The 19,981-nt window shown below is 38.1% G+C and overlaps 1 protein-coding gene across 1 annotated transcript; it reads left to right on the forward strand.

The window, feature by feature from the left end:
- The first annotated feature begins 357 nt into the window (after nt 1-357).
- Nucleotides 358-18,286, forward strand: gnai3 (guanine nucleotide binding protein (G protein), alpha inhibiting activity polypeptide 3). The gene is made up of 9 exons (XM_079676946.1): nt 358-923; nt 9,166-9,208; nt 10,075-10,216; nt 10,307-10,464; nt 12,037-12,165; nt 13,359-13,488; nt 14,524-14,677; nt 15,655-15,861; nt 17,347-18,286. Exons 1-8 carry the CDS (start codon nt 806-808, stop codon nt 15,843-15,845), a joined length of 1,065 nt encoding a protein of 354 aa, XP_079533072.1. The 5' UTR covers nt 358-805; the 3' UTR covers nt 15,846-15,861; nt 17,347-18,286.
- Nucleotides 18,287-19,981: the final 1,695 nt, after the last annotated feature.

Below are 19,981 nucleotides of genomic sequence, written 5' to 3' on the forward strand. Positions count from 1 at the left end.
TGTTGTGGTTTAACACTGCATCCACACCTGTAATCCACTGTGCATCCACTGGGGGCTCTCTCACACCACACAAAACTTCTGCTCCACTCCTCTGGCTGTAAATGAGTGTAAACAACTGTCATGAAAAAACTGCAGGTGTGTCATCAGCTTGTTTTAAATAACACAATACCTCCTTCACGGAGGCATGTTAGAAATGTTTCGATTTGTTTCGAGGTTTGATCAATATTTAAGCTACACAGGGTGAATTCACATACTGGCAGTTGAGAAGCGACTACATTTCCCATCAGCCACTTGGGGCGCATCAATGTTCCTTTTTCAGTACTGTTTCTTTTTGTCAGCAGCTGGAACAGCTGGATCAACGCGCGACTGCGCAACAGCACCAGATTTTGAGGGGAACAGTAGAGATTTTTAGTTGAAAGTCGGTGGATTATATGTGTCGTTTTTCCTACACATTCATTTTTTAAGTGTTTTTGCTTTCTTATGATCTATCTTCTATTTTCTTCTATGAGTTCTAACTTTGGATACAAATATTTTAAAACATCTATTTGGTGAGTTTTTACGCCTAAACCCGGGTATTTGCTCCCTGTCCAGAGTGTGTGTGGCAGTGTGAGCTCAGCAGCATCAGACGGTTAGTTTCACTGAAGAGCCTCCGGTGCCAACGCCTCTTTTCCCCCTTTGCACTTCTGCTGCCCGGCTGGGAAACTTCAGCTCGCACCGACCAGAGGGCTCGTTTCAAGGCGTCTCCCTTCAACTCATGAGCGGCTAAAGCACAATCCAACGCTAAAGAAGTTTTGTGAGAGTGAACATGGGCTGCACGATCAGCGCCGAGGACAAAGCTGCGGTGGAGAGGAGTAAAATGATTGATAAAAACCTGCGGGACGACAGAGAGAAGTCAGCCAAAGAAGTGAAGCTGCTTCTGCTCGGTATGAACTGTTATTGTATAAATGCATGAAATCTGTTTAATAACTTTTCATTGTCCCTTTTTTAAGGCAGTAATTCAGTTTATGACTGCAAACACTCCTCCTCCTTCTGTTGGTTTAATGCAGCTGTGTCTCATCATACCTCCACTGAAAGAACTTGTAGAAGTAAACCAGATGTTTGTGGAGAGGAAAACTACACGTCCTCAGCTGCCTCGGAAATGTTTTTGGTCACTTGTTGAAATGTGCCCAGAGTGCACTATTTGTTGACCAAGTGTTGTCACTTGTCAAAAAGCACGTTGAAGGCCAAGCAAACTTTAACTGCAGCTGCAGGTAAATGCTGACCTGGAGATAAAGCTTGAACACTAAAGAATGGGAGCAAAAGCTTGTGTTTGTGTTATACTTGCCAGTTTGAATATCAATTGATGTGGTTGTTTTGAATTGAAATAGTTTGATTTGGAAATTGTTAAAACTAATAATACACATATTTCTCAGCTTTTTCCATAAACCACTTCTGAAATAGCCTGAGCCTCCCTATGATCACATGTTCAAGGTGAGGAGTATCCAACAACCGACATGCTTTGACATGCTGTTTCTTGCTGTATCTCATCATGATACAGCCTGTAGATTACTTGTAAGGCTGCAGCTGATTATTCTCTACTAATCTGACAATAGCTTGACTAGCCTTAATCATTTGGTCCATCAAATGTCGGGAAATAAAAAAAGCATTTGTCCTCATATCATTCAATTACCTGTAAGATCATTAAAACATAAAATCCGCACAATTTCAAGGCCGGGATTCAGTTATGTTGGACATTGTTGCCATAAAACGATGGAAAATGTAAAATGGTCGCCTATTCATTTTCTATTGATTGACTTATGAATGACTTAACTCGCCTCAATCTGTGCGAGTAGGATTTGTAGGTTGCTTTTTGTAAACACAACATGGAAAGTCGGCCCCTCCTCTTCGGCTTAACAAGTTCAGCCATATTCAGTCTGGCTAGCTAAGGGGCATAGCTTTTGTGTCCAGACAGAAGAATTTAGCAGAGCTACCAAAGCTTTATACTCAGACGACACTGATTACAGTCTCAGGGCAGCACAAAGCCCAGGGGAGAAGAGGCCGAGGGCGAGGGGCTGAGAAATAGGCAGAAACATCCCAAAACACAGCGAGACAAGAACGCACAGGTCAGCAGGGTCTCTTCAGATACAGACAGCACACATGATGATTGAGAGGGGTTTTGATGAAATCCTCATTTTGCTTTTGACTTAGGTAAAGCATTGTGTGTTACAGTGAATATCAGACAGACTCGCTACGATACAACATGGTATTGGTTCAAATATTTAACAGGTTCAGTGTTGTGACTTTTGGTAACTATTTCAGCGTTCCCTTATGCCTCTACTGACCACTGACTGTATTTAACTACCATACTGACGATACTGATAATGTGGCTTTGCATACTGTAGAAGTGCCAGAGGGGTTGAATGCCCTGAGTAAAGCAACCTTTTTATGCCATGTGGCCCAGAGCAGGGACTTTCTCACTGCATACTGTTTCTGTTTATCCTACAGATCCTATCCTTTCTGAACTGAAATTGAATTTACCCCTGGGAGATCAATAAAGGTCCATCTTTCTTTCTTGCTCTTCAAGCGTTGTAGTTTGAGACTCATCAAAATGAAGCAGTGTCTGACTTGACCCCTCATCATGCGGTTCATGGTCTAAGTCGGGTGATTTCCTATCTCAGATTTGTCTTATTTGATTACCTAAGAGGCCCTGAGAAGTAAAATTATCTAGTATTTCACAAAAACGTAAGAAAGAATAAAACATCTAGGGGTGGGGGCAGAGGGGACCAGTGCCCCCCTAACACTGACCTCTGACCCCCTGTGGCCCCCCTAAAAATGAAAAGTGAAAAAAATTAAAATATTATGATTTATTTCCAGTGTTGGGCAAGTTACTTTTAAAAAGTATCAGTAAAAAGTAACTAGTTATAGTTACTGCTCTCAAAAAGTAACTAGTTACTTTATTAGTTACTGAATTATAAAAGTAACTAGTAACAAGTTACTTTACTTTACTTTACAAATAATAACAATAAAAATACAAGTGTTTGTGTTGTTCTGTGGCACAGTAAGAGAAAAGACAACTCCCCAATTGTAGCATAATAGAAACATTAACATTATGGATAGATTACCGGCCCTCAAGCAAGTACTGCAAGACATAGCCCAAGAACGCAATGGTGAGAGATCTATTGAGGCAAGTGGTCTGCTGGCACAGTTGGATCTAGAATTAATTGTGCATCTTGTAAAACTCCGTAAAGTGTTTGCAGAAACAACATTTCTCTCTGATATGTTACAGTCTTCATCCCTTGACCTTTCAAAGGCTGTGGATTTAGTTGGATCTTTAGTTCAGAGATTGAATGACTTCAGGCAGGAGTAATTTTTTGATAACTTGTGGGATGAAGTGTTGAACATTTCTGCAATGTGATACTGCAATACAGCCAGCAGCAAAACGACAAAAACGACTGAGCTCTAAACTTGCTGAAAGCTTCGTACTGACTACTGTTGGACAGAGAGAGACAGAACAAGATAAACACGGGTTTCGTACAGCCTTTTTCTACCCTGTCATTGATCAGAGGCTCAATGAGCTTAATAGACGGTTTTCAAACACAAACTGTGACATGATGAATACCATCCAAGCTCTTAACCCCAAAAGTGATGCATTTCTGAAGGAGACAACTCTGTTTTCATTTGCTCAGTTGTATGATGCAAATATTGAGGACTTGGGGCATGAACTACATCAGTTCAGCAGAATTTTAGATTGGAAAATAAAGACTGGGATGCAGAGACCTGATAGTACAGTGGAGCTTATTCAGTTCATTGAGCCTTATAAATAAGTGTTTTTTGAGCTCTTCAGACTCTGCAAAAAAGCAGTCGCAATCCCAGTCAGTTCTGCTTCCTGTAAGCATTGAAGCTGGTCAAAACTTTTCTCAGATCCATCATAACTGATGAGAGACTGAGCAATCTGGGTGTGCTTAGTATTGAGTCAAGGAGGTCAAAGGCTTTGAATCTTGACTTATTTGTTGATCGGTTTGCCAAAAATCGCAAAAGCCTCAGGATTTTGTTGCTGTAATGTGACATTTTGGGAAGGAAACTACAGCCTGGGATGCAGACACCCTTATGTAAAGTAGAGATGTAAATGTTCATTGCCTTTATTTTTATATGTAAATCTGCGTGTTTTCCAGATATCACTGTTTTACGTGTATTAGAAATGTGACGGAATAGACGAAACTGATTAGTGCGCGTGCAGAACAGGTGTGCATTCTGTATTCAGTCTTCATGTTTGTTAAATAGCCTACGTGTCTGTGCTTATGGGAAATAATACATCTGAAATCTATGTTTTCTATCTACGTATATTCATGTATTTTATTTAAGTCAACATTTAAGATTTGTAGACTTGTACATTAAATCCTTTTCTGTGGATTTAAAAATGTATATTTTCTGGTACTCTTGTTGCGTAAACTTGTTTATCGGTTTGCCAAAAACCGCAGGATTTTGTTGCTGTAATGTGAGATTTTGGGAAGGAAACTACAGCCTGGGATGCAGACACCCTTATGTAAAGTAGAGATGTAACTGTTCATTGCCTTTATTTTTATATAAATATGATATGGTGTTAGTGCAAAATGGTACTATAACTCAAGCTGAAGCTAACAGTAATAACTATAAGATCTATCTGAAATAAATAAGTGTACTGAAACAAATACCAATAACTGTATTGCATTGTTTTCTTATGCCCAATTACTTCATACTGTCTAGTTCTCTTTTTCGTCCTGCATTTATTGTGCCCCCCTCAGAAAATAACTGGCCCCCCAGTGGCCCCCCCAGTCAAATTGGTCTAGAACCGCCACTGAGTATCACCCCTGTGTTGTCTTCAGGGTAGTGTGCACTTCCTAGCTGATTATACAGATGCGACGCCCTCAACCTTTTGGTTGAACTTTTTCCGAAAATGTTGTGCAAGAGTAAAATATATGTAAAAAAAAAAAAATTGAGGAAGTTCTGCAATTCTGTAATTTACTGAGATGTTTTTTATACTTCCCGTAACATTATCCCATGTAGGCAGAATAAATGAGAGCACTGAGTATTTGATTAAATGGATGAATCTGATTTAGATGCAGCTATTAAATTAGTCAACGGAATTAAATCATCACTACATTTATTCATGCTGCAGGACTTCTTGAAGGCTGATGTTGTAGATGATGCGCACAGAGTTGCATCATTGTATTACTTGTACAAAAAAAGTCTTCTCATCAAATGCTTTTTTCCTTGCAGTGGTTGGTGGTTATTACCCCAAAGCTAGACTTTCTAAGAAGAATCAGTCAAAGGGACAAATCAACTAGCTACAGAGATTAAAGATTGTATCTGAGATTTGTACAATGTGTTCGATTAGAGAAAAAACTGTAATATGAAGTGTCATTGTAAATCAGATTATTAACTATGTCCTGCCGTTTCCCTTATAGTGTTTGTTCTGGATGACAGTACTGATGGTGAAATTATTCTCTGAACAAGGCAGTTTATTTCCCTTTATGTTTTTAGGAATTTTTCTTACACCTCGATCTAGAATATATGGTGGAAAGATAGATAGATTTGATAGATTAGATAGATTTGTTGTGTGAGGAAGTTGTGTTAGGTAGACCTGAGTGTTTTTGAGGAAGTAAAAGTCCCATAGATGTGGTTGTTGAGATGAAGCAACTAGCTGATCTTTGAGGAACAACTGGGCAGATAGGTATGGTGGTGCAACAGTACAATACAGTCTCATTGTATATGGACACGCTCATTTTCTGACCACAGCGTTGAGGGCTTTAGTGATTTTTTCCAGGCAGTGCCCTCCACTCCCGTGTCTGTGCTGGAACAAGAGAGTTATAGGGGGAAAACAAAAGAGGAGTTCTGCTGCTACTCTTTGTACAAACCACAAAGCTGCAGAGCTTCCTCCAATGAAAATGGTCTCCTATTTGACCACGAACAGTAATTCATAAAAAATCTGCATTTCAGATTCTTGTTAAATGAGGCTTGGTTTGGAGACTGACTCCTGCACGGCTCAGTGAATCTCTGTGTGAAGTTGGTGGAACCGGCAGGACGCCACGGTTGACGATCAGCCAAAAAATGCCATGAATGAGAGAATTGGTGACTGAAAGGAATCAGCACAATTTGCTCTCCCTCTCCTGGCTGTGTGAGCGGGCATAAATCTATTTTGCTGGTGACAGCTTAACCAAAGAATTTGTGGATTTAATTCTTGCCGACTGGCCATCTGAACATATCACTCTACTGCTGGCCTTCTTGATAAAATACGTCTGCAAAGTATTCCTAAATGACAGAAAATATAATAATGACAATGCATCTACTTATTTAAAAAAAAATCTCATTCTGACTAATTTGCTGATTTAAAAAAAGAAGAAGAAGCAGGTATTCATAATTTCAATTGCTATCCCTGGAAATGTCTGATAATAACTGCGGTTATAGTAAACATAAGAAGGCTCTACTTCCAGTGTAAACTCCCCCCAGATGTTTATGCAAATCATTTCTCACTGGTTGTGCAAGCTTGACATCTAATCTTTCATGTGCACACATGTTTTAATGCCTCTTTAATCAAACTCCAGCTCTGGCTGATTTTAGAGTGAGTCAACCTGAGGCACAGATTGCAGCTTCCACTGACACAAAAGTTAAAATCTTAGCTGTGACTTTCTAAATAACATATTGAAAAAGTATTGAAACAGGTATGCGCTGTCCGAATCTCATCTTTGTTGGTTAGGGTTCCTGGGTTCAGGCATACCCTGAGAAAGACAAGTGTGGAGCAGTTATTTAGTGTTGTGAAATGCAGAATATAAATGTCACTGTATGTGTCATGCTGTGCACACGTTACATAATATAAACTTATTTTCTAATCTACTATATTTGGCCAATCAACAATGGATCAAATGTTTTCCATAGAGGTCAGTAGACTTGTTATGTTTAGCATAGCATAAAGCCTGGAAGCGGTGAAATAGCTATTGGCTTGTCTGTCCAAATGTAATATAAACAAATGTAATATAAACTAATGTAATATAAACTAAATCTGCCCACCAGCACCTCTAAAGCTCAATAATGAACACACGGAAAGGTAAAAACACCACATCGGATTATTTGACAGACGGCTTCTTTTTTTTTTTTTAGGGTTCTGGACAACACAAACAATTTGAAAGTATTCCCTAGATCTTTGGAAAATGTCCAGGCATTTTTAACATTTCATGTACCAGTAGTAATAGAGAAAAACAGTATTCAGTTGGTACTCATATCGAAAATAGTTATAAGTTGCTGCCCTATATATACTGCGTTATTCCATTTAACAAATATCTTTTCTCACTGCTTTAGTGAGTCCTGAAGGTTGTCTTCTCAGAAGGGCTAAGATGGTGTGAAGCTGGTGCCCACATCACAACCAGGGCCTTTAAAGACATTTCAATATCTTTGCTTCCTTTAAAGGGGAAGGTCATAAAAAGAAGAATGTCTCTAAAATGATTACAACAATTCCAATTGAATCCTTAAATGTCTGTGTTCATATTTTGTTGTATAAAATGTCAATGCAGTCATTCTTTGCTGGTTGATGGGGGATGATGCTGATTTTGGGGAGTACAACATTAAGATAAACCCTACAGATGGGAAAGGGAGGAGTTGGCGTTTTTTGTTTTTAGATTGCATATGGAGTCTTTAATCACATGTGACGCTTTTATGACCGCTCTGCTCTCTAACGCCCACAGCAGCATGATATTTAGGATTGTCTCTCCAGTGGAAAAACACTGTCCGAGCCAGGAGCGAGACAACTGTTTCCTGTTGACTGATTGTTTTTGAAATACTGTAAATGAGAAATAATTTTCCCTCTCACCATTATTACAATGAACTTCATTGTAACGCATGCTTTGTGAGGTTTTGATATCATCTGGGCTACTTGTAACAGATGGACAATGTTGTGAAATCTCTCAGCTCCTAAAAAGACCTCTCTATTTCCTATGATGCTCAGTGTGTTCAAGCTTAAGGCTGTCATATACAGATTTTATGGTAAGCAGTCAGCATATGATACCTCCATGTGACTATATACAGTTGCAAGAAAAAGTATGTGAACCCTTTGGAATTACCTGGATTTCTGCATAAGTTGGTCATAAAATGGAGGAAGCCACAGCTGTCCAGAAAAAACATTGCTGCACGTTTGAAGTTTGCAAAAGAGCACCTGGATGTTCCACAGCACTACTGGCAAAATATTCTGTGGACAGATGAAACCAAAGTTGAGTTGTTTGGAAGGAACACACAACGCTATGTGTGGAGAAAAAAAGGCACAGCACACCAACATCAAAACCTCATCCCAACTGTGAAGTATGGTGGAGGGAACATCATGGTTTGGGGCTGCTTTGCTGCCTCAGGGCCTGGACAGATTGCCATCATCGACGGAAAAATGAATTCTCAAGTTTATCAAGACATTTTGCTGGAGAACTTAAGGCCATCTGTCCACCAATTGAAGCTCAACAGAAGATGGGTGATGCAACAGGAAAACGACCCAAAGCACAGAAGTAAATCAACAGAATGGCTTCAACAGAAGAAAATACGCCTTCTGGAGTGGCCCAGTCAGAGTCCTGACCTCAACCCAATTGAGATGCTTTGGCAGGACCTCAAGAGAGCGATTCACACCAGACACCCCAAGAATATTGCTGAACTGAAACAGTTTTGTAAAGAGGAATGGTCCAAAATTCCTCCTGACCGTTGTGCAGGTCTGATATGCAACTATAGGAAACGTTTGGTTGAGGTTATTGCTGCCAAAGGAGGGTCAACCAGTTATTAAATCCAAGGGTTCACATACTTTTTCCACCCTGCACTCTGAATGTTTACATGGTGTGTTCAATAAAAACATAAAAACATATTATTGTTTGTGTGGTTTTTGCTTAAGCAGACTGTGTTTGTCTATTGTTGTGACTTAGATGAAGATCAGAACACAGTTTATGACCAATTTATGCAGAAATCCAGGTAGTTCCAAAGGGTTCACATACTTTTTCTTGCAACTGTACGTTCCCTCAGGCCCCCCTTAAGTGTCTTCATTTCAAATGAATCACAAGGCTGCCTTTTTCTTTTTACGCAAATATACCGTACTGCACACCATGATGATGCATCATTAAATGATTAAATTAATGTAATCTGTCAGATATTAATTTGGCTGCTCTAATTACTGTCCCTCTCTTTCAGGTGCTGGGGAATCTGGAAAAAGCACACTAGTCAAGCAGATGAAGTAAGTTAAAGATTCAGGTTAAAGTATCAACAAGTCTTGCATTCGAATAACCCTGAGGATGTCAAACTTCTTGTTGTTTTGCGGGAGAACAGAACCATAATGGGAATCAATGTTTTCCTAAGGCTTCTTAAGTTTGCTGTAATTAACTATAATAATAAATAATAAATAAAACATTTCAACACATTTTTAATCAAACATATTTTTAATTAAGAGAGTGAACACACATACTATACAGAGATGCTGTATGAGATACCAATGTGAGTTTGGAAAATTGCACAATATAAATCTATTCTAGTAGACCTCAACAATGGAATTATGATCAGTAGAAATGGCCATGACATGGGACCTTTAAAAGGACTTAAATGTAACTAGTTGAACCTTTTTAGAAAGCTTACATCAAACACCAACATACTGCTAAAAAACTCTGACGCTATTCTTGTATTGCGTTGACGAAAGACAGACCCTCACTCCCACTTTTAGCTGCAGCCTTGTTGTCAGAGGTTAGTAATGTTTGGGAGAGTATTGTTCACAAACAGGGTTCATCTTTGTTAAAAAAAAACACTGTCTAACTTAATGGGGACCCTCATTTCATTCTGCTTAGGCATTGTAGGAAGCCCCCTTTTGCATAACATGTTAAACAATGGCCACAGAGGCCAGCCGTACCCTGGCAGGACGTGAATAGAATACCCCAGTTCCCACATTAGCCATGCTGCATGCTCACAGAAGCTCAAATTCCAGCACTAATGACAGTGTGGCACGAAATGTTTCAATACTGTAATCGTCCCACATTTGTTAAATCCATTGTTCACACTGAGCAATATTTATCTGGACTCTAAAAACACACTTTAATTTTGTCTCTGTTTCAGAATCATTCACGAAGATGGCTACTCAGAAGAGGAGTGCAAGCAGTACAAAGTGGTCGTGTACAGCAACACCATCCAGTCCATCATGGCCATCATCCGCGCCATGGGTCGCTTAAAGATAGAGTTCGGAGATGCTGCACGAGCGGTACGTTTAAACAAGACTTTTAAAGAGCCACCTCCTCATTTATGATTTGAATTACCACATGGACAAAATTACATTGTCATTTTTTGCCAGGACGATGCCCGCCAGCTGTTTGTCCTGGCGAGCTCTGCGGAAGAAGGCGTGTTGCCGTCCGAGTTGACCACTGTGATACAGAGGCTCTGGGGCGACGTGGGAGTTCAGACGTGCTTCGATCGATCACGAGAGTATCAGCTCAACGACTCTGCTGCATAGTGAGGACTCTCACTACTTACTAACAACCTTGTTAAATGATTTAAATTAGAAAAGACTGCACTGCCATTCAAGGGAAGAAGTCTGTAGAAATATTATTTAGATTTGGCTTTCATTCTTTAATTTATTTTAAAGATTCTTTTGAGCAACCAGTGCTTTTATTGTAGAGACATTTTAAAGGAGGGGGATGACACACGGCAAATGGTTCCTGCCTGGATTGAAACACAGGTCCTCCGCTTGGAGACCTCGCCCCAGTACAAGGCTCTACTAATTGAGCCCATATTTTATTTTTTTGTCAAAGTTAAACAACCCATCATGAGTTTATTTTCTTTTTCATACAGCAGAAAGGTAGTCAATGAATCATTCTGTCAATCCACGGGAAAATAATCAACACCCTTTCTGTTCCTTTTCTGAGGTGAGGACTAATAGGGAAGTTTGAAATTGCGTCATTCATCTTCTTACCAAAGAAACTGACATTTCTTGTTATGTTGATCCCCTCTCACTAGTGTAGTTTGACTCAGAGTTGTTTTTTTCCTTTATATCTGTTACATTACCACTGGAACAAAACGGGAGGCAAGATGTGTCTTGTTCTTCACACTCTTGTGTCAGCTTGTTGTACTTCTGATTGCATTCCTGAAAAAGGAGAAACATGGAGGGGAAACTGACTACGGGAAAACTGTTTCAGATTATTATGATAGCCAACTACTAGATACAACCGTCTGATGAAGTTTAGGAACAATGTAAACAAAGTAGTTTGAGCTAAATATAGTCCAGTAAACCTTGGGTTTGTCTGCTACCGTAAGGTTTATCTCCCTGAAAGAAAAAGAAACTCAAGGACACTCACTATGTTTTGAAAACAGCCGAGCTTGTTGCACATTGTCCACACTGCGAGACAAGAGGAACCAGAGCAGTTAGTCTGTTTTAACTCAACCCACAAGGAGCCAGTGTTTATCACGCAGCAAAATATGAGCCCATATTTAGTATCATTCTGTGGAGTCTGTCTGCACAGCAAATCCTCCACTTCACCAGGCACAAGTGTGCGCTTTGCAATACATTGTCCTTTTCTTCTTTGCTTAAGGTCTTCTCAAATACATCCCCATCTCTATTATAGTATGACTGCACTGTTCAGGAAAAAAACAACTGAATCAATATAAAAACTCTTGGTTGCACATAAAACAAATCTAATAATAACATTGAAAAATAGAATAAAGGATAAAAGGAAAATAAATAATAAATGAAAAACATAATTGTGTTCATTTTCTCTCTACAGGAAACTGCAATTTTCCATTAAAACATGGCTGCCAAATAGCACAACATGTCTGAGCACAGTCTCTTGTGAAATGCAGTGTAAAATGATGTATAAGATATTCACTCTAGGTTGGAAAAAAGCGTTCTCTTGCATTTACTGTACATGTAAGAAGTATACTTTGTCTGGCATGTTGGGTTAAAATAAATTAAAAACTGTTTTTATAAAGCACATAATTTGTGAGCTGCCTGTACTGCAGACACTACTAAAGTAAAAAGTTTCCGGTGATACAGTATGTGTATTTGCTCACATGTTTTCTGTCTCCCAGCTACCTGAATGACCTGGACAGGATCTGTCAGCCCAACTACGTCCCGACTCAGCAGGATGTGCTGCGTACACGTGTGAAGACCACTGGCATCGTGGAAACTCACTTCACCTTCAAAGATCTCTACTTCAAGTAAGTATACCTTTAACTCATGATGGACTGCTTGTACCATTTACACAACTCATTAGGCTTTACGTACAAGCAGTCAGAGTCGGAGCTGGTTTTCTGTAGCCGTCTGCATTTAAATGTCCTTTAATATCTTAATGCAGTGATCACCAACCCAGGGCGCTGAGAGATTATCATTTGGTCAGAAATTATTTAATAACTAAATTCAGTTAGAATCTTGAGGTATTTTTTTGTATATAGTTTTACCTCTTTAATTGCAAGTTAGGATGAGGCTTTAAAAAAATAAAGGCAAAAAAATAATCTTCGAGTCAGTGACATAACACACTTTTTAAAAAAGAAATTATTCAAATGTATACAAATTGCAGAAACATACTCAACATAATGGTACAGATAGAGAAAAATAGATAAATACAGAGAAAATAGAGAAACATTTAAAATAACTTTGAGATTAATAATAAGAAAAACCCAGTTTTCTTTAAAGAGTTCACTGACAGTTTGACAGTTTTATCATCACACTCACATACAAAGTTGGTTTGAGTAACAACATCTTGGTTTCACATGCTTTAAGTTTAATGCAATATCTCACCTTTTATACTGTACTGTGTTCATGTCCATCCAGCTGTCTGTGTTCCCTCATAGTATAAATCATATTTTACATTAACCTGATCGCAGATTATTTGGCTTGTTTTTTTGGGACGTTACATATTTAGGTGCTGATTTTATAACTGTCTTTTATAACATCCATTAGTTGCTGACTGGTATTCAGCCTAATACGACCCACCTATGAAGCTGTAAATGTGATTACATCTCTCCAGTCCTTTTACATTATGTTATTATCCAGCTCCTGTACTTACAAATATTGGTGTAACATTAACCGTAATAGCCTCCCTGGCCTGCCTCTGTAACCTCATAAAAAAACATTGCAGGATCTGGAAATATGTAATCCCTGAATTGATGTGGAAGCATACAATTCTGCATCAGTTAGCTCAGTACTGATTCAGTGTATCTCTCAGGGCCTCAGGTGGAGACAAAGGCATGTGTGTGTGCATGTGTGTGTGATTATGTGTGTTTGTGCTCTTGCCCTGGATTTACGAGGACACTCATCTTCATGAAACACTGCGGGGAAATGACATTAGAAGCAAAATGAGCATGCATTCAGTGTACATGTATTCATGCAGTCTCTGTGTCTTTGTCTGCAGGATGTTTGATGTCGGTGGTCAGCGCTCAGAGAGGAAGAAGTGGATCCATTGTTTTGAGGGTGTCACATCTATCATTTTCTGCGTAGCACTCAGTGACTACGACCTTGTCTTGGCTGAGGATGAGGAGATGGTTAGTAAAGGATACACTGTTTGCATCTTAACACATATACTAGAAAAAAGATGTAGAAAACGTCAATGTCCCTGCAGGCAATTTGTGATACAGCACAGTAAACATTAAACTCATTGGAGACATCATTTAAACTGAAAACATCTGAGACAAGTCCATAATCATGATCTAAGAAATAAGAGATATTCTTTTGCATAATCCTTTGTGCTGCATGCCCACAGGTCTATGAAAGGACATAACATCACAAGAGGTGTTACTAATAAAAGCATTAATGATGGCTCTGCTCTTTTAAAAATGTGCTATAAAGTAATGACAGTGTGACAGTGAATCAGCTTTTATAGCTTGTAAGTGCTGGCAAAGACACATTAGTACCCTTTTCATTTGGTCTCAGCCACTAAAAGCCATGTAAAATATGTTTTTATAAAGAGGCTCTGGTATATGTGGAATTGTATTTTATGTGCCACACAGAGCCCTTGGTTCAGGTTGAGTAGACATCATGCCAAACAGGCTCTGACTGGCACTGTTAAGCCCCCCATCACCCTGAAACTAAAGCAGTTCAATCAAAATCAATCATCATTCATTTTAGGGTTATTATGACGATATCTCGGTGTTGACAATAACTTTTACATTTAAAATCACATGATTGGTACACATCAACTGTTCTAAGGTGAGTCCTTACTGCAACGGAGCATGTTGGAATTCAGGCCCAGGCCCAGGCATGTCATTCCCTCTCTGGCCCTTTATGATTATCTTCAGCTGAACTGCATAAAGGCAAAAAACTCAAAAATAATGTTTACAAAAAATGGATACCATTGTTTAAATAATTATCATCAAATCACAATTCGTATGCCTTTCTGTGGTCATGGTTACAGACACTATTTGTCATTTTTGCTATATATATCACCACAATACACTTATTAAAAAATATTTGGGTGATAATCATGTTGAAAAAAATCAGACAATGATACAACCCTTATTATTTTATAATCAACAGTTGTGTGTTCTGTGAAAAAAAATCATAATTTGCTCTATCCTCAGAACCGGATGCATGAGAGCATGAAGCTTTTTGACTCCATCTGCAACAACAAGTGGTTCACACTCACCTCCATCATCCTCTTCCTCAACAAGAAGGACTTGTTTGAAGAGAAGATCACCCGGAGTCCGCTCACTATTTGCTGGCCCGAATACTCTGGTGAGACGAAGCGATACAAACCTTTTCTTGAAGTGTGACGTGATATTATCCGCTGGTGTGTATTAGTTATTTGAATGTTTTGATCAGAGCGAATATGTATGTATCTATCTGTTGAACAGCTGGGTGATATAGCCAACATCTTCTATGAAATTATCCTTTCATATCTCGAATATAATATATATTGACATAGCAAGTTTTGTTGTAGTTTAAGAAATAAATAGTCTATTTCAGGAACTTTAGTGCAAAATAAACAGTTTTAGGTGACCTAGCCTAAAAGGGATTTGATGATATATATTGTCATCATTCACAGCCCTACTCTTGTGCATTTGAGCATTTACTTCCTGGCAATTACCATGCTAAGATAAGAGAATAGTTGGATCTCATATCTTGAAATGATACTATATGATTTAGCTGTTGCAGCAAGAGAATCTTTTTGTTGAATAGGCTTTGAATAAACAACATCTCTTTATTATGTAAATGCTCGAACAAGTGACACATGTGAACGTCATCAGCCACAAGCTTTTTTAGTTTAACTGAATAATTTACTGCAGCTCATTCTGCTTTCCAGGTTTATTAACCACAGTCATACTGATGTCCATAATTGAATTGGACAGTTAAATCTATTTATAGATCTGCAACACATAATTTGGTGTCATGGTTCATAATTTTTTACTTCTTCATACTGAGCATTCCTAAAGGTGTTTCTGCACAGCAGTCACATACATAATTGAACAGCCGCTAGCAGAATAAAATGACCTTGAAAGATCATCCATAAAACAAATGTACAAAAACCTGCCTCAAAAGAAAATTACAAATGTTAGTTAGAACATTGGCACTAAATGACAGCTTCAACTGGTCATAGATTAATGCCATGTGTTTAACCTACATTGCAAAAAAGAAAAAGGGCTGACAGGATTTTTTAAATGTTAATTATAATGTTTTTTTTATGAATTACCTTCTTTTTTTTTTTACTGCAGCTGGGAATTCGTACGATGAGACTTCATGTTATATCCAGGCCCAGTTTGAAGACCTTAACAAACGAAAGGGCACCAAGGAGATCTACACTCACTTCACCTGTGCCACAGACACCAAGAATGTTCAGTTTGTGTTTGACGCCATCACCGACGTCATCATCAAGATCAACCTGAGGGAGATCGGGCTTTACTAAAGCTTCAGGCGCTGCAGTTCAGTAACAGTTTACCATGTTAGGTTATTGCATCACTGCAAAGACAGTTTCTGTGATTTCACTCATGTGTCGGGTCCAGAGATTTAAATATCTTCATGACAATTAGATGAATACAATTCAAATTAGCCAATATAATCCTATAATCTTGTTGCTTTGTTCACCTGAGTTTTTATAGAATGTCGCTAAAATGTGTACATTTTATGTTAGGATACATACAAAAAAGATTGTTCAATTTACCCAAAACCTGTATAATTAATTTGAACTGAACAAACTGTGGAAACACCTATGGATCAAACAAAAAACCATCAAATCAAATAATCAACTCCATCCACTGATGAAGGCTGTGTGATATTGTTCAATGATCTGGAAATAGCATGGACCCTGTGATAGGATTATAGACTGCTTGATAATTAAAATATTCACAAATCCACAAAAACAACAATATAGATTTCTACACTTATCTGAATTATGAGAAATACAGAACAATATATCTACTCTCTGAACTTTTTAATCGCTAAAAAAACAAGTGTTCCCTTCCACACACCCCTGTGTTATGATGGCGCTTGGTATCACCCATCAGCAGCTACATTTTGTATGTTTATCAGTGTGAAGATGGCCCCAGTAGAAAGCAGTAGGCCTAATGGTAATGTAAAGAAACAAAATGCACAGAAGTTAGGAGTCTTTGCTCCCCATTACTAAATTCAGCTAACTCGTTTTACAAAAGGAAATAGAGAAAAAGAACAGTGATGGAAAATGCTAACATACTTAACGTTATGCTAACAAGCTACATTTTAAATACCTGGCATGCTAAGTGTTACCGTCAAGACATTAGCATATGTTACCATGCGAACTGTGGATTTAAGTTTGAAGTTAAAATTACAGCTCAGAATGATACAAATATTTTCACGTTTGAGGAGTAAGTATTTCACTCATTCACGCGTTTATTAGGCACACGCACGCACACCTGTATCAAATACAACAGCTCTCAGACATACATTTTACCTTCGCAACGATGATGACTTACTTTCTAAGAGGTGTAGTCATTTACTTAACTTTTTGTTTAATCTGTTATAGTTTGAAAGTGGTTTTTAACAGGACTGCCTTTTGGGATATTTTAAGATTTAGCACTCCACCATGTATCATTAAAGCTAGATCTCCTTATCAAAACGATATAAGAAACACTCCAGTACAACACCATCACTAACTGAGTAACATTGTTTTAAAAGTTATTTAAAAAAAAAAAAGGATTATAATAAGCTTTGAACAGGTAGAATATATGAAAATATGATAATCTGTGTATGAGTTTTTCAACAAACCATTTTTTTTTTGTAATGGTTGGTTAAGAACCAAAGCTGCCTTGTAATAAAAAAAATAGAGCAGCTTATGCATGAAATTGTAAATGACATGTTCTGAAGCATTGTATTTATATTCATTTTTTATTTCATATGGCCATATTTTTATTCTTTTTTCCTTTTCCTTGCAGGTGTCAGGAGCAGAATTGGGACTTCTGGGCTGGTATGTCTTGTCTGCAGAAGGAGAATTAGAAAGTAAGGACTAAGATGGTGCCACGCTGCATTCAGGACCTAAATTCTGCAATTTGGGGACTTGATACCACCATTACTCAATAGATGTTATGATGCAGAGCGCACTGGGAGGAAGTGAAAGTGGTGGAGGCTTGTGAAATGATCGCTGTGAGATTTGTGAAGTCCTGTCATATACAAGACCTTTGCATCAGTCTGGGGCTGACAGGTAAAGCTCCTCTGATGTCTCTGACGCATTTATAGTTTGTCTATATGTACATGGACCAAAACAGACTGCCTGTTTATCAGATCCATTTCACGGTTTCACAGCTGATGTACATTCGGTTCACTTTTTTTCTGTTGCAAAGCTTAATTCTGTATTACATTACTTTTATTGAATATTTGCATATAGTATATTTTAATTTTCAGATGTGTGAATGCGTTAAATTATGCATTGAGAAGCGTTTTGTTCGTAACCTTTTGGGTCTGGGATTAGTTAGCAAGAGTGTAATGAACAAAGTAGCAACACGGCTGTCTACATAGTTAATAGTTAATCATTTTTAACTTGACAACATTGTATTGAACAATATTTTTGTACACATCACTGCAAATCAATTTGTAAAGGGAGATCTTGATTTCCCTGTTTTTTTTTTCAAAGGGGGTATAATATGACCTACTTTTATCACTAAGGTCAATATGGAATTTTTTGTTTAGTTACTGATGATATATTCAAGGATTATTCATTGTCAAAGTGCAGCACATGGTTCCACAATGAAATGCAGTTGTAGCTTAGTTCATTATGTTGCATATGAAACACATGACAGAACAGAAAAAATGAAATTCCTGAAAATGCAGTTTTTTTGTTGTGCAACAGGAGGATAATAAACAAACAAAACAATCGTAGATATTATCTGTGCGAATAATATCTCTAAATATTTAAAATGAAAACATGGGTAAAACATGGTCCATGAACTTTGGCCTTTGAGCACCAAGCATCTTTGATGTAAACTCACAGCTGCCTCGTCTCAGCGGAGTGCATCGCTCTGTCCTGTAGCCGGGTTTAGCTTAGCATTGCTCTCTAGTTCCTCTCCTTCTGTATTGGAGGCCAAACATCTCAAAAGCCTGACCATTGTAGACACCAACTATCCCGCCGCCCTGCACCGTCCAGCAGTGGTGGAGCTGGGGGGTGGCTGAATCCTGGCCACCCTATTGGCCACCCCAAACACCACGGGGGCCCAAACTATTTTAGAACATTAAGAAAAAAAATGAAAAAAATGTTTAAGTAACCTTTCATCATTCATCAAGAATTAACATTAATAGAACGTTATATTGATAATGTACTCGCTAAACTTAGAATTAATTCAACTTATTTTCTTCCAAAAGTTAATTATCCAAAGCCTCTGTATACCCCCTTCTATTTACATGTAATGGTTTGGTCCTGCCTCCAAACGCAGCACGGCACTTTCTTGCAGAGAGTGAGTGCATGTGAGGAGCAGGGATGCTAGTACTTACGTGTGTACCATGTCTCAACGACTCACAAAGTCAGGCTTTCAAAACGAAAAGAAAGGAGAGAAAGACAAGAGAGAGGGACTAAAGGGCGACAGTATGTCACCCAGTTTTTCAAAAGAAAAGGTGGGTGTGGTCCATGACCATGAGTGGTGGAAATGTGTCTGTTAGCTAATCGTAGTCCATTGTAAATAATAATTGTTATTTGTTTTTGCTGACATTAGTACTGTTAATATCTATACAGGAAATGCAGACGTTTTTAACTTCACTGCTCTTTTAGCTGACACTTAATAAATGCAGGTACATTTTTTGCAGCTATTCATACTAAATCAGTTGTCCCTCCCCCTGGTGCCAGGACCAAAAGATCCATCTCTAGGCTCAGCAGCCCTGTCCCCCCATAATGCTGAACCTGAACCAGCTTTTCTCCCAACTGAAGGAGGTGAGCAGCATTGTGTTAAATGCCACTTAGTGTAACATATCTGAAGGGAGACTGGAATATAAAATATATATATATCAAAACAAAAAGCTAACATCTAATTTCAATTGTACATTTAAAAAAGTATTTTTCTACATATTTAAGTTATATTTATTTGGATTTATGCATTCATGTTGAGAATGTTCCATTCAGAAATGTTATTTAAAAAAATGCATTTACACCATAAAAGATGACTATTGAGATTTATTGTCCGGAATTTTAGTCTTATATCAAATAGGGAATTCTACAACAGCAGAATGTTCCACGTCTGCACAGTGTTATGTTTTCACAACTCAGTGTCAGTAAATATTGTGCAGTTAGTATTGGACTACAAGATAGATGCAAGCCTGTAGGCCTACAGGTTATTTAAAGCAGTCGTTCCCAATCTGGGGGGCGCCAAAGATCTCAGGGGAGGCGCCAGGCCTCAGATGATTTGAGGCCAAATATCATATTTAGACTTTTTACTTTTTTTTTTTTTTTTTTACATATAATTGTAAAGCAATACATGATTGTCACTAAAAGCCTTGTCTCTACATTACAATAAAATATAAAAAATAATTGATGAATTAATTTGAATAACAATTCAAGTTAGTAGCTATTAAAGGCATAAAAAGACA

Source organism: Notothenia rossii (assembly GCF_949606895.1).
Source record: "Notothenia rossii genome assembly, chromosome: 4".
NCBI lineage: Eukaryota > Metazoa > Chordata > Actinopteri > Perciformes > Nototheniidae > Notothenia > Notothenia rossii.

Excerpts from the sequence above, each read along its gene's own strand:
- gnai3 (XM_079676946.1), top strand. The coding sequence starts at position 806 with ATGGGCTGCACGATCAGCGCCGAGGACAAAGCTGCGGTGGAGAGGAGT. Across the intron at positions 924-9,165 it reads AGTGAAGCTGCTTCTGCTCG|GTGCTGGGGAATCTGGAAAA; the intron begins GTATGAACTGTT and ends CCTCTCTTTCAG. Across the intron at positions 13,489-14,523 it reads TGGCTGAGGATGAGGAGATG|AACCGGATGCATGAGAGCAT; the intron begins GTTAGTAAAGGA and ends CTCTATCCTCAG.